General features: G+C 50.2%; 1 protein-coding gene across 1 annotated transcript in view; it reads left to right on the top strand.

The window, feature by feature from the left end:
* Window positions 1-10,344: 10,344 nt before the first annotated feature.
* CCDC69 (coiled-coil domain containing 69) overlaps window positions 10,345-18,514 on the top strand; it is a 34,072-nt gene continuing 25,902 nt past the window's right edge. Inside the window, exon 1 of the mRNA XM_060634745.3 lies at window positions 10,345-10,533. Coding sequence (XP_060490728.2) covers window positions 10,486-10,533 — 48 coding nt within the window. The 5' untranslated portion in view covers window positions 10,345-10,485. The remainder of the gene's footprint in view (window positions 10,534-18,514) is intronic.

Below are 18,514 nucleotides of genomic sequence, written 5' to 3'. Positions count from 1 at the left end.
GCCCCCTCCCCCTCCTGGGGCTCCTTTTACAACTGCTCTCCCCTGCCTGCCCCCTTATCATCCTTTCTGGGGGCTCTCGGGCTGCTCTAAATAGCAGCTCTTGGAGGCGTGGGCGCTCTCCTGCTCCGGCTGGCTGGCTGGCTGGCTGGCTGGCTGGCTGGCTGGCTTTCTCCTCCACCTCCACCCCTTATCCCCTATTCCCCATAGTCCCATAGAGAAATAAAGCTCTAGAGACCTAGAATGTTTTCTCTTCACCCTTCTGGGGTCACAGATCTCTTTGAGAAGCTGGAGTCATTCATCATAGTAGTTTAGAGCTCAGGTAGGGAAGACCGATTAACATCTGCCTGATCCAGCTTATGGCACGAAGCAAGTTCTTACACTCCCCCAAACTGAGTTTTCACTTTACAGTGGATGGTTCCTGATGATTAAATGTGGTAAAGGATGTAAAGACTTTAGCATATCATAACAAATCATCACTAAGTGATAGTGATGGTGATTAAAGCTATAGACCAAAATGGAATCACTCATACACACACCATTCAAGAGGTTCATGTAACCTCTGTGGCCCATGGATCCCAATCCATCCAATTAATCCATTCATCATTTCTTGTGGTATATAACTGACAGAGAAGAAATGGACGTATTTAATGTATATGATTCCATGAGTTTGGACATACGCATAGACCCCTGAAACCATCACCACAATCAGGGTCAATAAACATATTCATCACTTCCAAAAGTTTCCTTTGTGCTTCTTTATTTTTTTGGTTTTTGTTTCGGTCTGTTTTTGTGGTAAGAACACTTAACCTAAGATCCACACCCTGGTACCAATTGAGTGTTGTTAACTATAGGCACTATGTTGTACCACAGAGCTCTAGAAACATCTTTCTCTTCTCTGCTTCTATGAGTTTGACTATTTGAGAAATCTTATGTAAGTAGCATCATTCAGTATTTGTCCTCCTGTGACTTATTTCACGATGCGTTAGTCCTTAAGATTCATCCATGTGTCACAAGTGGCAACTGTTCCTTCTATTTTTTTTAAGATTTTTTTAATGTTTTTCAAATTTATTTTGAGAAAGAGAGAGAGCGCGCGCGTGTGTGCACACACACAGATGCGGGAGGGGCAGAGAGAGAGAAAGAGAGAGAGAGAGAGAGAGAGAGAGAGAGAGAGAGAGAGAGAGGGAGAGAATTCCAAGCAGGCTCCAAGCTGCTGGCCCAGAGCCTGACTCAGGACTCAATCTCACAAATTACAGGATCATGATGAGAGCCGAAATCAAGAGTCAGATGCTTAACAGACTGAGCACCAGGCACCCCTAAATTTCCTTCTTTTTAAAGGCTAATATCCCACTGTATGTACATACCACATTTTCTTTATCTGTTCATCTGTCAGTGGACATTTGGGCTGTTTCCATATCTTAGCTATGGTGAATACTGTTGTAATAAACATGGGTGTGCAGATATCTCTTCAAGATCCTGATTTCCGGGGCACCTTGGTGGCTCAGTCAGTTAAGCACCTGACTTTGGCTTGGGTCATGATCTCCCAGTTTCTGAGTTTGAGCTCCACATCAGGCTCTGTGCTGACAGCTCAGAGCCTGGAGCCTGCTTCAGATTCTGCATCTCCCTCTCTCTCTCTCTGCTCCTTCCCTGCTCTCTCTCTATCTCTCTTTCTCTCAAAAATGAATAAACATTTAAAAAAAATTTTTTTAAAGATCTTTATTTCAGTTCTTGTGGATATATATCCAGAAGTGGAATTACTGGATGATTTTACCATATTTTTAACTTTTAAAGGAAACTCCACACTGTTTTCCATAGTGTCCACACCACTTTACATCCCCACCAACAGTGTACTGGAACAAAAGTGTCTTGAATCTCAGTCTTGACTCATTTGAGGAATAACTTCTGTCTCTGAAAAGGGATCAAAACAAAGATCTCTTCCCGTGGCAATGACAATGGATCTGAGCATCCGTTCTTTCGGGACCCGTACCCCAGCAGATCCTTGCATGCTTTCTCCAACCCGCCCTACCAAAGTTAGCTTCTGTTAACATACCTCCCGCAATGGGGCACTCACTCCTGGTCAAACCAGACCCCCGAATCTTGGGCCAGTTGGCAGTTCTTTCCTCCCAAGGAGGTGGACTCTACATTCCAGGGTTCCTCTACCCACTGCTTCTGGTTTTCCGAGACAACTAGGAAGACTGATCATCTTCGAGTGCTCTAGACGCAAAAGTGCGTCGAGGGGGAGTGGGGTGAGCTGGAGGTTCGACCTCCTTCCAGCCTTGCCCAACGTCCAAGCCCTGCCTGAACTCGGGCTTTTCCAGCAATCCAGGTTCCCGCGGCCGCCACCCTCTGCAGCTGCTTCTTTAAGAAGTGCCAAGGGGCTGGTCCTTGCTACTGTCCTTGGATCCTGTCCAGGGCCCTGATTTAAAAGGTATTGCAACGTTTTTAAAACAAAACAAAAAACAAACATGTGTTGTAACCCAAGGCCCTGGTAACCACAACAAGGCTGGCTTCTAGCTGCCACCTCCCAGGCTAAGAGGGGAGGAAACAGCTCTCCGCCTACCCAAGGCACCCCATACTCTGCAGTGCCCGTCCGCCGTAGTTACCATATTATATTAGGCTGGAAGTTCCGTGAGGGCAGGGCCTGAGCTGGACCCCGGGGGCTGCAGTCCTGGACCGAAATGCCTTTTGGACCCTCACCAGTTCTCTTAGGAACCATTCTGGGGGCTACTGGACGGCTCCAGGCCAGTGCTCTCTGTCCACTCTCCACCCGCGCCCCAGAGTGAGCGTTTATAACAGCAGTCTGATGGTGCCTCTCTCGCTGCCCACGGGACAGAGTAAAAGCAGCTTGGCTGGGCCTTCAAGGCCTCTTCCGCCTGTCTGTAACTCCTGCGCTCCCCCCCCCCCCCACGTTTGCCAGCTCTCCAGCCATACTGAAGCACTGAGCCGCCCCGAAAACCCACACAGCCCTGGGTCTGAAAGGTCTTCCCCACTCTCTTTCTTCCTTGTTTTTCTCTTTATTTTTTTTAAGTGTATTTGTTTATTTTGAGAGAGAGAGAGAGAGAGAGATTGTGTAAGCGGGGGAGGCGCAGAGAGAGAGGGAGAGAGGGAGAATCCCAAGCAGGGTCTCCACTGTCAGCCCAGAGCCCGACGTGGGGCTCAGACTCATGAACCCGTGTGATCAAGAGGCTCGGGGCCTAACTCACTGAGCCACCCAGGCGGCCCCTTTTTTTTATTTTACTTTTATACATGTGTAAACTGCAAAATTATCACCACAGTATGGTCAGTTACATCCATCACTTTCTTTACAAGAAGAACCCCTGCTTAATCAAACATCACATCCTTGGTGAAGCCTGCTGTGTCCTGCTCTCTCCCAGGCGGAATTCGCTACTCCTGCTTCGTGGTACTCTTCCATACCCCTTGTTACATTACTTGTCTACCTGGAGCAGAGGCAGTGTCACCTTCTGCAGATGTTTTATTTAGCTTGCATGATGGGGGAGGGTGGGGCTTATACATTAAAAAACAAAATAAGACAAAAACGGATTTCTCGTTTCTCTGTCTCTCTTTTTTTTTTTTTTTTTTTTTAAGTTTATTTATTTCTTTTGAGAGAGAGACAGAAAGAGAGAGAGCTCGGGAGAGAGGCAGACAGACAGGGAGAGAGAGAATCCCAAGCAGGCTCCATGCTGTCAGCTCAGAGCCTGACCCAGGGCTCAAGCCACCGTGAGACCATGACCTGAGGCGAAATCCAGAGTCAGATGCTTGGGGCACCTGGGTGGCTCCCGTCGGTTAAGTGTCAGTCTTGGGCTCAGGTCATGATCTCATGGCTTGTGGGTTTGAGCCCCACATCAGGCTCTCTGCTGTCAGTGTAGAGCCTGCTTCTGATCCTCTGTCTCCCTCTCTCTCTGCCCTTCCCCCACTTGCTCTCTCTCTCAAAAAATAAACATTAAAAAAAAAAAAAAAAGAGTCAGATGCTTACCTGACTGAGCCATCCAGGGGCTTAGTTTCTCTTGAACACATGGAAGTCAGGCCCTCCTGATGCCCGTCCACTGTCACGTACCCATTGGTGCTCCTTGCAGATGGCTGTGTGATTTCCAGTTGGCACCCCCCTCCCCGCTGATGTACCTACCCAGCCCTGTAGGCATTTCAGCTTTAAGCCGTGGACCTAGATCATTCCTCTCAGATATTCTGCATCATTCCCATTTACCAATATTTGACTTCCTTGTCCCCATAAATTTTCGTATCCCAGGAGTTCCAATATGTTGGAACATATTGGAACAATATGTTAACAAAGTGTAAACGAATGAATAGAATCGGGTCAATACAAAATACAAACGTCACAAATTCCTTTGTTAAATCATGTGTTCCAATCTTTGACTTGGAAAGCTCAGTGTCCGTCCTCACCATTCTCTGACTCTCATCCCAGTTACTTTCCTGCAGGGAAGATGCTCTCACTGGAACAGAGCAAGGAGGGTGGCATCAGGGCTAGGAGGAGCAGAAGGGCAGGGATGGGGCAGTTATCGGTCAGGACAGGGTGGCTTAAATCGTGATTACATAGCAGTACACATAGGTGGACAAGTCTTCATTGTTCAAATTAAAGAACCGGGCGCCTGGGTGGCTCAGTCATTAAGCATCTGACTTCAGCTCAGGTCATGATCTCATGGTTGTTGAGTTTCAGTCCTACATGGGGTGAGCACAAACCCTGCTTCGGGTGAGCTGGAGCCCTGCTTCAGGTAAAAATATGAGCCCTGATGGGTCCTGCCTCTCTGCCTCTCTGCCCCCCCTTTCTTTCTGCCCCTTGTGGGATATTCTCTCTCTCTCTCTCTCCTTCTGCCCTTCACTCACTTGCATCCCCCCTCTAAAATAAATAAATAAAAATAAAGAATGAAACGGAGTGCTAGAAACAAGCATATACAGTGAACAAGGATGTACAGTAAATACGTCTGAAGCTGAAAGGAATCGAGAACACGCAGAACGTACAAACCGTCCTCTGATAAGGGATATGAGGGGGTCACGTAGGAGGGGCAGGCCAATTACTGGCTTAGGTGCAGCCAGGCAAGTGACTATTCATCTCTGATCTGGAAAGACCCCAGCTAATGTTGGAGTCCCGCTCATTCAGTTACATTTAAATCAACAAACGCTCATCAGAGGACCCTATCTAGGACTCAGTCTTAGTTCCTAGATATAAGGTGGCTCAGGGCCTGGTTCAGAACCCACAGCACAGTCCCTTGTGTTTCACACGGAGAGGGCAGCACAGGTAGGGGTGACCTAGACATCAGCCCAGCCAAGGATGTCTCAAACATGGAAAATCGGGCTCACACATAGCCTCACTGAGCCCTGGACCCCACTGCCTACCTCACCTCCAAACTCATGTTAAAAAATCACCGTCAGACATCAGGAGGACATAAAGGTCAAGCAACTCAAATATAAGCACACATCCAAATTGCCTGGAGGACTTGTAAAACACAGATGCCTGAGCCCCACAGCCAGCATTTCTGATTCAGGTGGTCTGGGGTGGGGCCGAAGAATTTCTAACAACTTCCCAAAAGATGTGAATGCTGCTGATCCCTGAGAACCACTGATATAAAGAAATGTCCACCCCTGTCCGTTGCTAATATTTCCAGAACCTAGAGCCCACTTAAAGAAGTGATCTACAATTTTCCTTAGAGAAACTCTTCATGTGACATTGTGCCTTTCCTACTCTGTATTACCGTATTGAGATCCTCGAAGACTTCCATCTGAACTTTATTGAACAGATAAAATGCTAACCAATGATTATTGACGTGCATCGACTCTTGGTAAAGAAAATGGTAAAGTGAATCTTGCCTGCCGCCTCTCCCAAGGCAGCCCCAAATCCACACGTATCCTGGGACAATAGGCAGGGGTGGCTTTTCACTAATTAGCATTACTCAGGCTCCATTCTCCTTTCCAAAAACTCCCCCATCAATTAGTTCAACATAATTCAGCATAATTTTTTTAATGTTTATTTATTTTTGAGGGAGAGAGAGAGCAAGGGAGGAGCAGAGAGAGAGAGAGACAGAGGATCCGAAGCAGGCTCTGCACGCTTAGTGGGGCTCAAATTCAATAACCATGAGATCATGACCAAAGCCGAAGTCGGGTGCTTAACCAGCTGAGCCACCCAGGCGCCCCTCAATATAATTTTTTTAAGTTTATTTATTTTGAGAGAGGAGAGAAAGAGAGTGAGCACAGCCGGGGGAGGGGCAGAGAGAAGGAGAGACAGAATTTCAAGCAGTCTCTGCACCTTCAGCTCAGAGGCTGATGCGGGGCTCGAACCCACGAGGAGGACTCCAGATGATTCCTTGAGAAACACTCTAATTGAAGCCAAAGGACTTGGGGTACCTGGTTGGCTCTGTCAGTAGAACACACTACTCCTCAGGGGCAGGAGTTCGATCACCACCTTGGGGTAGAGCTTACTTAACAACAACAAAAAGCCTAAAGATTCAACAACTTTAGGTTTCCTCCCATTTTTTTTCTCTTATATATGATTTCAAGAGGAAGCTATCAAAACCAACATTTCCATCAAAGGTCTGGCAAGCCCAGGGTACTTTTCTCAGCAGAGCCTCACTTCCTATCTCCAGAACTGAAGCTGGGGTGCACACAGTGTCTCCAAGAGGAAAATATTCTAAGTTCAATGTAACAAACCTTATGAATTCGTTACAAATTGCATTCTGTTGCTAGTGACAAAATGTCAATGGCTGTGGCTTAAACAAAGTTGTTGTTTATTCTATTATGTGAAAAAATTAGGAAGTAGTTGATCAAGGCTGGTATGGGGGCTCGATAAATTCATCAGAGATCAGGCTCATTCTATCTTTTTACTCAGGGTAATAAAATGGCTGCTGGAAGTCGGCCATCATGTCTGTATTCTGGGCAGGAAAAGGGGGATCCCTCCTCCCAGCTGAGTCATTTCCCTATTAGAAGTTTTCCTGGAAGCCCCAACCAGTAATTTCCCCTGACATATCACCAGTCACCCCCAGATGCATGGGAAGCTGGGTAAGTAGCCTGTTAGCCCTACACGTTGCTGACCCAGAGAATACGATTCTGTAATTAAGGAAGAAGGAAGAATGGAAGTTGAGTAAGGTGTCTGGAAGTCTCTGCCACAATCTACAAAGTACCAGAAGGGGAAGGAGGGAGGAGATGGGAGCCATGTAACCTGCAGTGCATTAGCACACAAACTAGAACTCGGAGGAAAACTGCATGTGTGCTGAGAGAGCTGTGGAACAGGTACCACAAGGTTGTCGGGAGGAGACAGCATTTGAGCTGCTTCTTGATGTTCAGGTGAAACTATAACCCACAGAGATGGATGGTGCAGGAAGTCACTCCAGGCAGACAACACGTTTGGGGACCAACGGAGCTCAATCAGAAGAACCTGAACAAAAAAAGCTTTCGGAGCTTAAAGACATTTAGCAGCCACTGAGTTCAAAGGTTCCTAACCTGAGGGGCATCCGGGTGGCTCAATGGGTCCTACTCTTGATTTCAGCTCAGGTCATGGTCTCATAGTTCATGGGTTCCAGCCCTGCATAGGGTTCTGCTCCCCCCTGAAAAATGAATAAACTTCAAAAGGTTCTTAACCTGAGATGCACACATAGCCTTACTGCAGGGGCTTCAGGGGTCCCTGAATCACTTGAAATCCTTTTTTTTTTTTTTTTAATGTTTATTTATTTTGAGAGAGAGAGAAAGAGTGTGTGTGAGCAGGGGAGGGGCAGAGAGAGAGGGAGAGAGAGAAAATCTGGGGGCTTGATCCCACCCCCCTGGGACCATGACCTGAGCTGAAGTCAAGAGTCAGTCGCTTAACCCACTGAGCCACCCAGGCGCCCCTGAATTGCCTGAAATTCTATGCAAAACTTTTTCTACGTGGGTATACTGTCCTTCTCTCATGAAAGATGTTCAGGATAATCCCCATATTATTCCTTCCAATCTTTCCCAAAAGAGCGCACCTCGTCCCCCAACTTGAACTCTACACACAACCCAGCCACCAACTCTAATTCCTCATTCCTCAACTCCCCCACCTCCACACTCTACCATGACTGCACTCATGCTCTTCCTACCCCCCCCCCCCCGGAGTTGCTCCTCTCTGCCTCTCCTCTTCCTCTACATATGGCAAGGTAAGTAGTGGTCTCCCCATCACTGGAAGTACAAAAGCATAGACTGCACAAACACCTGCAAGGGACATTGTAAGAGACATTGGTCTTAGTTGCAAGCAGCAGAAGCCGGCCTGGGACTCTAGGATTCTTTCAGCATGAAGGTCCTTTGGCTGTGCTATTCCTCCTGGAATTCCTCTTCCCTCTCCTTACCCACCATAGTCTCTTACCTTCTTTAATCCTAATAATTTCCCCGAGGAGTACACAACTTAACATTAGCTTTATCACCTGTTTTCTATTGTTCTCCCTCTTTTTCTATGTATAGGTGTAATGTAAGAAAAAGAAAAGGCAGATTATAACTAATTCAAGGACAAGACCTGAGTCTTCTTCCCTTTACGTTCGCTATGCCTTGTCCAAAAGGTGACCGATCATCCCAGTGGGCCCAGGACTGAGGGGACATGGGACCTCCAGAGCTAAAAGTGCAGAAACACTGAGCAAACCAGCATGAGTGAGCCACCCCACTTGCCCAAGAAGCGGGCACATCGTACCTGCTCATTGATTGGTAACTACGGTAGACATTTCTGCTGTTGGCCAGTATTTCTGGTTCTCTCCTTCCTGGTACGTATTGTACTTTCCCGCCCCCTTGAAGCAGAGCATGACTATGTGACTTGCTTTGGCCAATAAAATGTGAGTGGATTTCAGGTGTGTCAGTTCTGAGCAGAAGCATTTAAGACCCTTTGCACCATTCCCTTCTATATGCTCTCCTCTTGCCCTGGCGAACCCTGAAGGCATAGGATTGAAATGACTGCATCATAGGACGGTGCAGAATGTCTGCGTACTGCAGGGCCCCCTGCCTCCCCACGCTGGACGTGGGGTGTGAACAAAACTTAGCTTTCCTCGCAATGAGTCACTGCAACTTTATGTGTTTCATTACTGCAGTAGAACCTAACCTAACCTAACCTGACTGGTACATCAACCACTGAAAATTCCATTAGCCAACCTTATTCAAACTCAAGCTGCAAAGCAAAACACAACACAACAAACAAACAAAAACCTTGCATGCTCGTGCATGAGCAGGGGAGGGGCAGAGAGAGAGGGAGAGAGAGAGAGAGAGAGAGAGAATCCCAAGCAGGCCGCATGCTGTCAGTGCAGAGCAGGATATGGGGCTCAGTCTCACCAGCCACGAGATCGCGACCTGAGCCGAAGTGGCACACGTAACTGACTGAGCCGCCCAAGCACCCCGATAATTTCTATTTCTCACTAAGATGTCTGGTACTGCAGACACTGCTGATTTGGGGACCACATTTTGTGAATCACTGTCTTATACTATTCTTCCTTCCATGAGCCTAATATCATCTGGGTCTTTAGTTTCCTTTCTTAGAGCCTGCTATAATTGGTCTTATAGTCTGTGGAGCGGGAATATGTGGTTTCATATTCTTTCCTCACTCATGACCGCGAGCGCCTTTTACGTGGCCATACCTCCCCAAGTGTCTCCAGGCCTTGTATAATTTGCTAATACACACACACACATGCACACTGACTTTCAAAGTTAGGTGTGCTTTTTCTGCACTGCCACTCCCAGAAACCTCAGCTGGTAACAAAGTGAGGGTAAATAAAAGTTCTTTTCCCCGGGCATTGACATGTGATGTCCCTTATTCCCACGGCATCTGCCTGTCTGCTCCACAAGGTTGTTGTGATGGGTAACATCTATCCAGGATGGACAGAGTAGTACAGACGCTCGTGAACTGGAAAGAGCTATGGACCCAGAAGTAAAGGAGGCATTACCACTGAACAAAGTATCATTATGTATTTGTAGGGACGTGGCTCGAAGCTTAGGTTCAGGAGTTAGAACTGGAATTTATTTGGGCTCTGGTACTTCCTAGTTATGTGAGCTAAGGCAAATCACGTCTCTGATCCTCGTCTTCGTAACCTGTAAAGTGGAAGGAATAATACCTTCGTGGCAAGGAGATGGGAAAAAATAAAGTAATATGTACAAAGTAGCCAGGGCAGACCCAGCTCCCAGTAAATGGTAGCTGTTGTGTTTACTAAATCATTGTTTTCATTCTTCTTCCTGGCCTTGTCTCTGCCAAGGGTCGGGGAAAACATCCATTGTTCATAGGGATCTTCTCTGCCCTGGCCCAAAGTTGTCACCATTTACGGAGAGTCTGGTCACTTGCCGCGGGCGGTGCCACCGCGAACCCCGAGGCCCTGCTCTTCGGGTATTTACGGCGCGCGGCCGCCCCAGCTCCGACTCAAGTCTGCGCTTCCAGGTTCAGTTTCAGGGTCTCGCCGGCAGCCCCGGCCGGCGGGCGCGCAGCGGGCGGCGGGGCCCGGGAGGCTGGGTCCTCGGGGGCCCCGGAGCAGGCAGGCGGCGTCCGGGAGTCCCCGGAGGAGGATGGGCTGCGGACACAGCCGGCCGAGCTGCTGCAAAGCCCCCAAAAAGGTAAAGGGCTCCGGCGGCGAAGTTTGCCTTCAGAGGGGAGGAGGGTGCGGAACCGCTCCGCCGCAGGGACTGTCGGCGCCGCCGGCCCCCCGCCGGTCCCCCCCGGGGTGCCAGGCGGAGGACGGCCAGAGGCCGGCGCGGAGGGAGGCGGGGAAAGCTCGGCCGGGCGACGCTCTTTCCCCCACCAACCCCCCGGCCCCGGGCTGAGCCGCGCGGGGCAGCCGAGTTTAGCCACACGGCCCCCGGGCCCGGGAAGCGCAGCTAATTCCGGCTGCCTGAGTAGGGAAATGTCTAGTGCTGTGGCAGGTGCCCTCTTCCTTCGGTCTGGGCGCAGCTTCGCTGTGTGGCCACGGACTAGTGACTTGACCTCTCTGGGCCTTCCGCTTTTCCCATCGTTCGGAGGCATTTTATCTCTAAGGCCGCTACTCGCAGAATGGTCCACGGGTTTACAGCAGCGGCACCACCCGGGACCTGTTTGAAATGCAGAATCTCAGGCTCTGCCCCGGAGCTGCCAAAATAGAACCTGACTTTTTTAACGAGATACCGGGTGCTCACAACAGGCTTTAAAGTTTGAGAAGCGCCCGTCTGGAGCCTCCTCGAGGCCCCAAAGCCGGTGCATGTGGGCTGTCCTGGGGGTAGCTGGGAGGGGCCAAAGAGGGAGGAGATCTGCAGCCTGCTGCTGCCCTTCCTTTCCTTCCTGTCCCTCCCCCGAGGGGCCTCGGAGCTGGGTTAGGACTCAGGAGACTCCACTCGGGTTTCTGACAGTGGGCTCAGCTGCCCCTTGAGGTCTGACCAGCCCAGAAGGTCAGAGCCTGGGGCCGGAGGACTGTCCTCGGGGGACAGCCCCGGGCACAGAGAGGGAAGAGGGGACCCTCAAGTTCTAACTTCTCTTCCTACTACTGCCTGCCTTTCTGCCAGGTGGGGACAGGTGGTCCCATAAACTTGATGAGCCTCTGGAGACCTTGAGAGGCTCCAAGCTGCCATAAAATGTAGTTATTTTTCATAAAACTTGAATCTCCCTGTTCTCTGCTCCTGCTTTGCTAAGGCCAGGACAAGCTTTCCCTGCCTTGTGCCTAGTTCTAGTTCAGGAAGATGAGTTTTCCCCCCAAGTACAATGCCTCTCCCACTTTCCTTGCTCCTCCTTTATTCCTAGTTCAAAAAACCTCACCAAGCTCTGACCCAGAAAGAGTCACGTCTTCCCTTAATCCCACAGGGAAACTGAGGCTTGCCTGAAGCAGTGGAAGCAGAGGGCTGGCTGACAGAGATGGTGGGCAGATAGAGCCGAGCCTGGCTTGCGACTGGAATGAGCTGGTGATAGGTGGACGTCAGTTCTGGCTCTGCCATAAACAGGCTGTGTATCCCCGAGCAAGCCCTCAGCCCTCTCGGGGCCTCGGTTTCTCCCTCTGCGTGGAGAGGAAGAGAGATGAATGGGATGACTTCTAAGGGTCAGAGGGTCCGTGTTCTCTGAACCCATGTCAGCATCTGAGTCTGCAAAGTGAGCCGAGTGTGGTTTCCATCTAAGCAGGGACAGAAGGAGACTGGAAGAGGAGCCCTGGTCTAGGCATGACCCTTCCAACAGTGAGCATGGGTTCCCTTGCCTCCTGGCCCTTCTGAGAGCCTTACCAGCTGTCCCTGTCTGTCCTTGGTACAGCCTGAACTGGACCCTCCCGCCCCAAGCTTTGAAGGGCAAGTCAAGTCCACACAGACTATCCGAGTGGGAAAGGGCCCTGGGTATCGCCTGGGCTGATATACCCAGTATACAGATGGGAGGTTAAGGCCTGGAGAAGGGAAGGAGTAACTTAGAGCAGACCCCGGGTATCCAGCCCCCTAGTCCAGTGCTCTTTGTCCCCACCCCAACTCTGTGCTTCATGTGGCTTCTTAGTGATTCCAAAGCCTTTTGGCATCAAAGCCTTCACTCTGTGGCCTCAGGGCAGTCTGGCCTTCCTTCCCTGCCCCAGCAACGCCAGGCCTCTGCCCCTGTGCAGCGGGACTTACAGGCCAGTTCTGTTTAAAGTTCATGCCTGTTTCCATCCCTCCAGGCTGTGCTCCTGCCCAATTTCTTATCCAAGGATGCTCCCAAGGCCATCCTCACAGGCTGTCAGTCCCCTGGGGGGACACAGGGCTCTAAGGATGGGAGGTGCAAAGATGAGCTCAGACTACAGAAGGGTCAGATCGAGGCAACAATGACTCACCCTTAGTGGCAGTTGACAGAGTACTCACGCTCACATCCTGCGGGCCTCGCAAAAGCCCTGGGAGCTAGGCTGAGCTGCAGGGTCTTCACCACTCCACAGGTGAGGACACGAAGGTTCAGAGAGGCGTGATGTGTCCAAAGTCATAGAGCCGGCTGGGGATAAAGCTGTGCAGCTGAGCTTGGTTTGCCACACCTGGCCTGATGCTCATCGCCGGTACAGAGCAGGTGCTGTGGAAATATTTGAGTGAGCAAATGGGGGCAAACAAGAGCCAGGCTAAGCCAGGGTGAGCCTGGGGTGCAACAATAGTACCTCCTTCAGCCTCAAGAGATACAGGACGGCTCCTTGGATTGGGGCAAAGGGGGGTGTGGGGATGCCTTGACTGAGTGCTGAAGGTTTGGGAGGAGTTACAGTCGAGGCAGAGGGAAGAGCCTAAGCCAAGGCTGAACCAGAGAGAGCCCAGTATGGTGGGGCTCCTTGGGGAGAGTGGAGGTGACAGGCGGCGAGGAATGAGTCTGGAACTTTCAGCGGGGACTACCCTGGCTACGGACAGGGGCTTGACCACTAGGACCTCTCTGTCCTTCCAAGTTCAGGGATGAGAGGGTTTGCTGAGTTCTGTAGTCTCCTGTGCCTGGTGGCCTTAGCTGAGAGACCCGGCCTGAGGCTAAGCCACTGATTGGGACGAGTTGACATCCTGACGAATGCCTGAGTGGGGATCGCTGGCAGCTGGGTGCTGTGGAGCCATCCACACCACGTGGTCCTTCCTAAACCCATCTTGACTGAGACCATGGGTGATGTGGTCATGTCCCCAGGAGGCCTTGGGCGGAGGATGGACAGAGGGGAGGGACCAAGGAAACAAATTTTCCATGGACTTGCCTGTAGAAGTGACACGGGAGTACAGAGGGACCTTCCATCCCCGGTAGCTTACCAGGGATGGGGAGGGGCTCCCAGTGCCTCGCGGTGGCCCCCCTGTGTGTGTGCCTGGCATGATGTCAGAACTGCCCAGTGCCCCGGGCTTTGGCTCTGGCCCCGGCACCTCAGCCCTGAGTAGAGTGTCGGAGAACTCACTTGGTCCTGCTCCCACAGCTGGGTCCTCAATGGGTGTCTTTCAGGAGCCCTTCATGAACACTTCCGGGTAGCAGGCCAGGAGAGAGAGAGAGGGAGGGCTGCAGAAGTGATTGACGTGGAAGAGCCCAGGCGTAGGCAAAAATAATTCCGAAACAAAACCATGGATGCTAAGGGTGTGGGCTTTAGAGCTGGGTTCACGCATTGTTTTCTTCCCTCGGCACAGCAGGCTCTGGGCTAGGTGCTGCTTCAGTCCTGGCTCTGTCGCAGGTCCATGAAGTGACCGTGGAAAGGGCGTGGCTTCTTTGTGCCTTGGTTTCTCCATCTGTAAGATAGGCATGAGATTAGCTGCCAGGTCATAGGGTTGTTCTAGAGATTAGATGAAAGAATGCACGCAGGAGAGTCCCTGATACACGGGCTGGCAAGTAGTGTGCTGTTGATAAGAGGGCGTGTGCATAATGTCAAAAGGGAGACCCAGTTATACTTTAAGGACATCACTGCCTGGATTGGACCCGAAGAAAGCAAACAGGGATGTGAGAGACAGGGGGACATGAATGTCCTTGGAAGGCTTTGGGGATTGGGGCAATGAAGCCTGGAACCTGGCCGTTACCTCCAACCCTCTGAAGCGTTGCCAAGGGGGCTTGGGGAGCAGCCTTGTTCTCTGTTGTTCCAGAAGGCAGAATTGTGGCCAGTGAGGGGAAGCTAAAGGAAGCCAGATTCTACTTCTCATGGGGAAGAAAGGTAGCGAGTTCTCCGTCTCTGGAGGAGTTCAAGCAGAGGTCAGGTGACATTTTGGCAAGAACAGAAGGGGGGATTAGGACTAGCAAATATTTAGGATTCTGCTTAAGAAATCTAATTCTGATTATTATAATGTTTAAGGCAAAATTTCGGAACTTGGAAAAATATAAAGAACTTTAAAAATCACTTTTAATCCCACCATTAAGACATAGCCTCTGTGTATATTTCGGTGTCATTCTATTTTCCCTACTATATATATAATATACATGAGGGTGACTATTTTTATACAATTGGGAATATATATATATTTTTCTAGAGAGTGCGCATGTGGGTACAAGCAGGGGAGGGGCAGAGGGAGTGGGAGAGATTATCTTAAGCAGGCTCCACACTCAGCAGGGATCCATGACCCTGGGATCATGACCTGAGCCAGAATCAAGAGTTGGATGCTCAACCGGCTGAGCCACCCACGTGCCCCAGGAATATGTTTTAAATAGCCATACTCTAGTTAATATTTTGCTGGGTGCATTTTTGTTAAATCGTCCACAGAAACATGATTTTTAATGGCCACCTAATATTCTGTGGATGTTCCATGGCTTATTTAACCAGTTTGGACCCTTGGTTGTTTATATGCCCTAGTCCTGTGCTCATTTTTCATGAGCATCCTTGTGTTTTCATGCTAAGGAGGGAGAGGGTGGCTTTGAGCTCAGAGGGGAGCAGAGGGACTGAGGGGTGGCTTCCTGAGACAGCTGGGTTTTGAAGGTTGGTGGGATGGGGGCTAGACGGTTGTTTTGGGGTAAGTGGGAAATAGGAAAGTCCGGGCCCCTGACATCTGGTCAGTAGGAACAGGGCAAATCTGACCTTTTAGCTTGGTTTGCTGAGGGTGGGGTGGTTGGGAGTATGAAAGGAAGCTGACTTTCCTGGGCACCGAGCCCTCTGCCCCAAGCATCGTGGAGACGTTGGTGTGTATGTAGCCTCCGAGCTAATGATTTTTGCCCAGTCTGTAAAATCATGCCAGCTAAAGCCCTTACGGGCTTCCATACATATGCATTCTGAAAATCTTGTGAGATTGAAAGCCAGATTTCTGTTTTATAAAGGGACATCTGTACCCTGTGACCTAAGACGATTAGAAAAATTTCTAATAATCCTTGCCTTAGAGACTCAATCTTTGGCAACACATTTTCTGCACATGTACATGTTTTTAATTCTATTCTTTTCCTTTGTAGTTGAATTCCCAGGTGGCTGGCATAGGTCCCTCAAGGCCCCCAGCCACCTAAAGACTTGCATCTTTGCCAAAATTGGGTGTTGAGTTTGGGGCCTGTGCTTCATGTCTTTTGTTGTTGTTGTTGTAAAGAGAACAGGAAAGATAAAACTTCAAATTAGTTGCCCAGAAGCAGGCTGCTATGTCGGTCAAGCTGGTGACACTCTTGGGGGGGGGGGGGCGGGGATGGCCACCTGACCTCTCAGTATTTGTAGATCAGGTAGTAAACGAGTGTCTGAAATCTGCCTAGGAAAAGGTTTCTAAAGGGCCTCGATAAAACATTCATGTTCGAAGAAGAAACCAGGAAAAAGTAGGAACACCCTCCAATAAAAGGAAGAACCTGATGGTTGGCCCGAGTTCTGGGGGCACTTGGGGTTCCATCTTTGTCTTCTCAGTCCTCCACCCTCAGAGCACTGTGAACCGTGCAGGATGACCTGGAGGCAGAGCAGGACCCGGAGGGAGAGCAGGGGGAGCCCCTGTGAGCACACCGTGGGCAGAGAGAAGGCGCAAGAGAACGTGCATCCTTCTTCAGCGTGTGGAGATCTAAACCTGCCCATTACCTGAAGACAAGTCACCTGGCATTTCTCGCCAAGTGAATTTTAATCCCTGAAAATCGTTGATCTTGTCACTTTATTTTCAAACCTGAATCTTCCCGAACATCTAGGCCAGATGCCTTACAATACCTAAAACACCCCTCCCACGTCCATGCTTTTCCCCCAGATAAGTGATGTACAACCTGACCTACTTCCACGTCTCCCTCTCCCCCAATGGTGGAGCTCTTTCACTGAGTGTGCCAGAACCTTGTAGACCTCCTTGCCATTTCTCCATGGCTCCACACCACCCTACCTGCTGCCGCTCCTTAAGGAAATAGCCTTGATGTTAGGAAATTTATCTGTACTGGAAATTTATCTGTACCCGCCCCCCCCCCCAACTCATGTGCACCTAGAACCCATGAATGTGACCTTATTTTGGAGATGGGATCCAGTTAGGATGAGGTCATACTGGATTAGGACGGGCCTTCATCCAATGACAGTTATCCTCATAAGAACAGGAAATTTTGGACAGGGAGAAGGCCATGCGGTAACAGAAGCAGGGATTGGAAGGATGCGGACGCACAGGCCAAGGGACACCAAGACTTGCTGGCAACTGCCAGAAGCCAGGAGAAGGAGCTAGGACGGATTCTTCCTCAGAACCTCCAGAAGGAACCCACTCACCTGACAACCTTGCTTTTGGACTTGTAGCCTCCAGAACTGTGGGAGAGCACACTTCCGTTTTAAGGCTCCATCTTTGTGGTGATTTGCTACAGCAGCCCTGGGGAGCTTGTATGTCTTCGGGTTAATGGCTCCCACCCTCGCGCTCAGCCTTCGCCCCTGCCTTGCCAGCAGTCAAGGTGGACAGCAAGAGCCCACCCTTGGACCCATGGCTCACCAGAAGAGTAGGGAGCGTGGCAAACGCGGAGGTGCTTGGACGAGGAGGCCCAGATGCTTTTGGCCACCGGCCACCGGCCGCGGCACCTGCGGAGGCAAGGGCCGCCCTGGGAGTCAGCAGTGGACTGACTCCTGCCTCTTCCACTAACTTGCTGTGGGATGGCAGATAGGAGGTTCTCTCCCTGGGCCCTGACTTCTCCATCTGTAAAATGACTGCTGTGGCTGCTTTTAGGCTTAGAGAGAGGTATTTCTTCTTGTTAATTTCTTTGCACACAAGTAAAGTTTAAATACACTGTTGTGGGTTTTTTTAATTTATTTTTTATGTTTTTACTTTATTTTTGAGAGAGAGACAGAGACAGAGACAGAGCATGAGTAGGGGAGGGGCAGAGAGAGAGGGAGACACAGAATGTGAAGCAGGCTCCAAGCTGTCAGCACAGAGCCCAACGCGGGGCTCGAACCCACAAACCGTGAGATCATGACCTGAGCTGAAGTCGGACACTTAACCGACTGAGCCACCCAGGCGCCCCGGAATACACTGTTGTTTAAAAAGTCCTAAGAATTAAGGTAAAACTAATGCTACCCCTCCTTGGCCACAGCAATCTTCGTCCTTTCTCTGGAGATGACAAACAAGTGCCATCAACCTGTGCTTTTCTTGGCCCTTTACTCTGTTCTTTTGTGCACAGTAGAAATAGTTTATTTGCATATTGGTGGTCTACCAGATGCCTTTGCAACTGGGTATGTAACACGTGCTTCAGTTTTTAAACTTACAAGTGACATCGCAGAGTATTAGGTATCTTAGTGTATCGAGCCAGCCCCCACTACAGACGTGAGGCTGGTTTCCAGTGTGCCTCTGTTACAAACGACTCTGCTGTGAGCGCCCTGGAGGTGCCGTGTCCTCACTGACGGGCGCCTCTCTGCTAAGCACTGCGATTGCAGGGGGGTGGGGTATGCCGCCTGTAAGCTGGGGTGGCTGCTGAGGTCCCCGTCAGCTTGCCCTTCCTTTTATTGCCTCCCCACGGGGGCTGCTCGAGAACAGAGGGTGGTGTGAAGGGTGCAGGAGACCCACCCAGGCCCTCCTGAGCAAAGGCACCTCCTTTCTTGTCCTCTGGAGAAGCCCTCTTCATGCAGGGGTTGACGGCTGAGTGTGTCGGATCACCTGCCCTGCTCTGCCCAGAGCAAACGAGTGTGACGGGATTGATACAGGATGAGGTGTCCGGATGACCTCCCTCTGCCCTTCTTCTACATCCCAAGCGTGTCAAAACCAGAAGGACTCCGATGTATCCCATTGCCCAACTCCGTGCCAG

This window comes from Panthera onca, chromosome A1 (genome assembly GCF_046562875.1).
Source record: "Panthera onca isolate mPanOnc1 chromosome A1, mPanOnc1 haplotype 2, whole genome shotgun sequence".
Classification (NCBI taxonomy): Eukaryota; Metazoa; Chordata; class Mammalia; order Carnivora; family Felidae; genus Panthera; species Panthera onca.
This window is presented reverse-complemented; position numbering and strand designations above follow the sequence as displayed.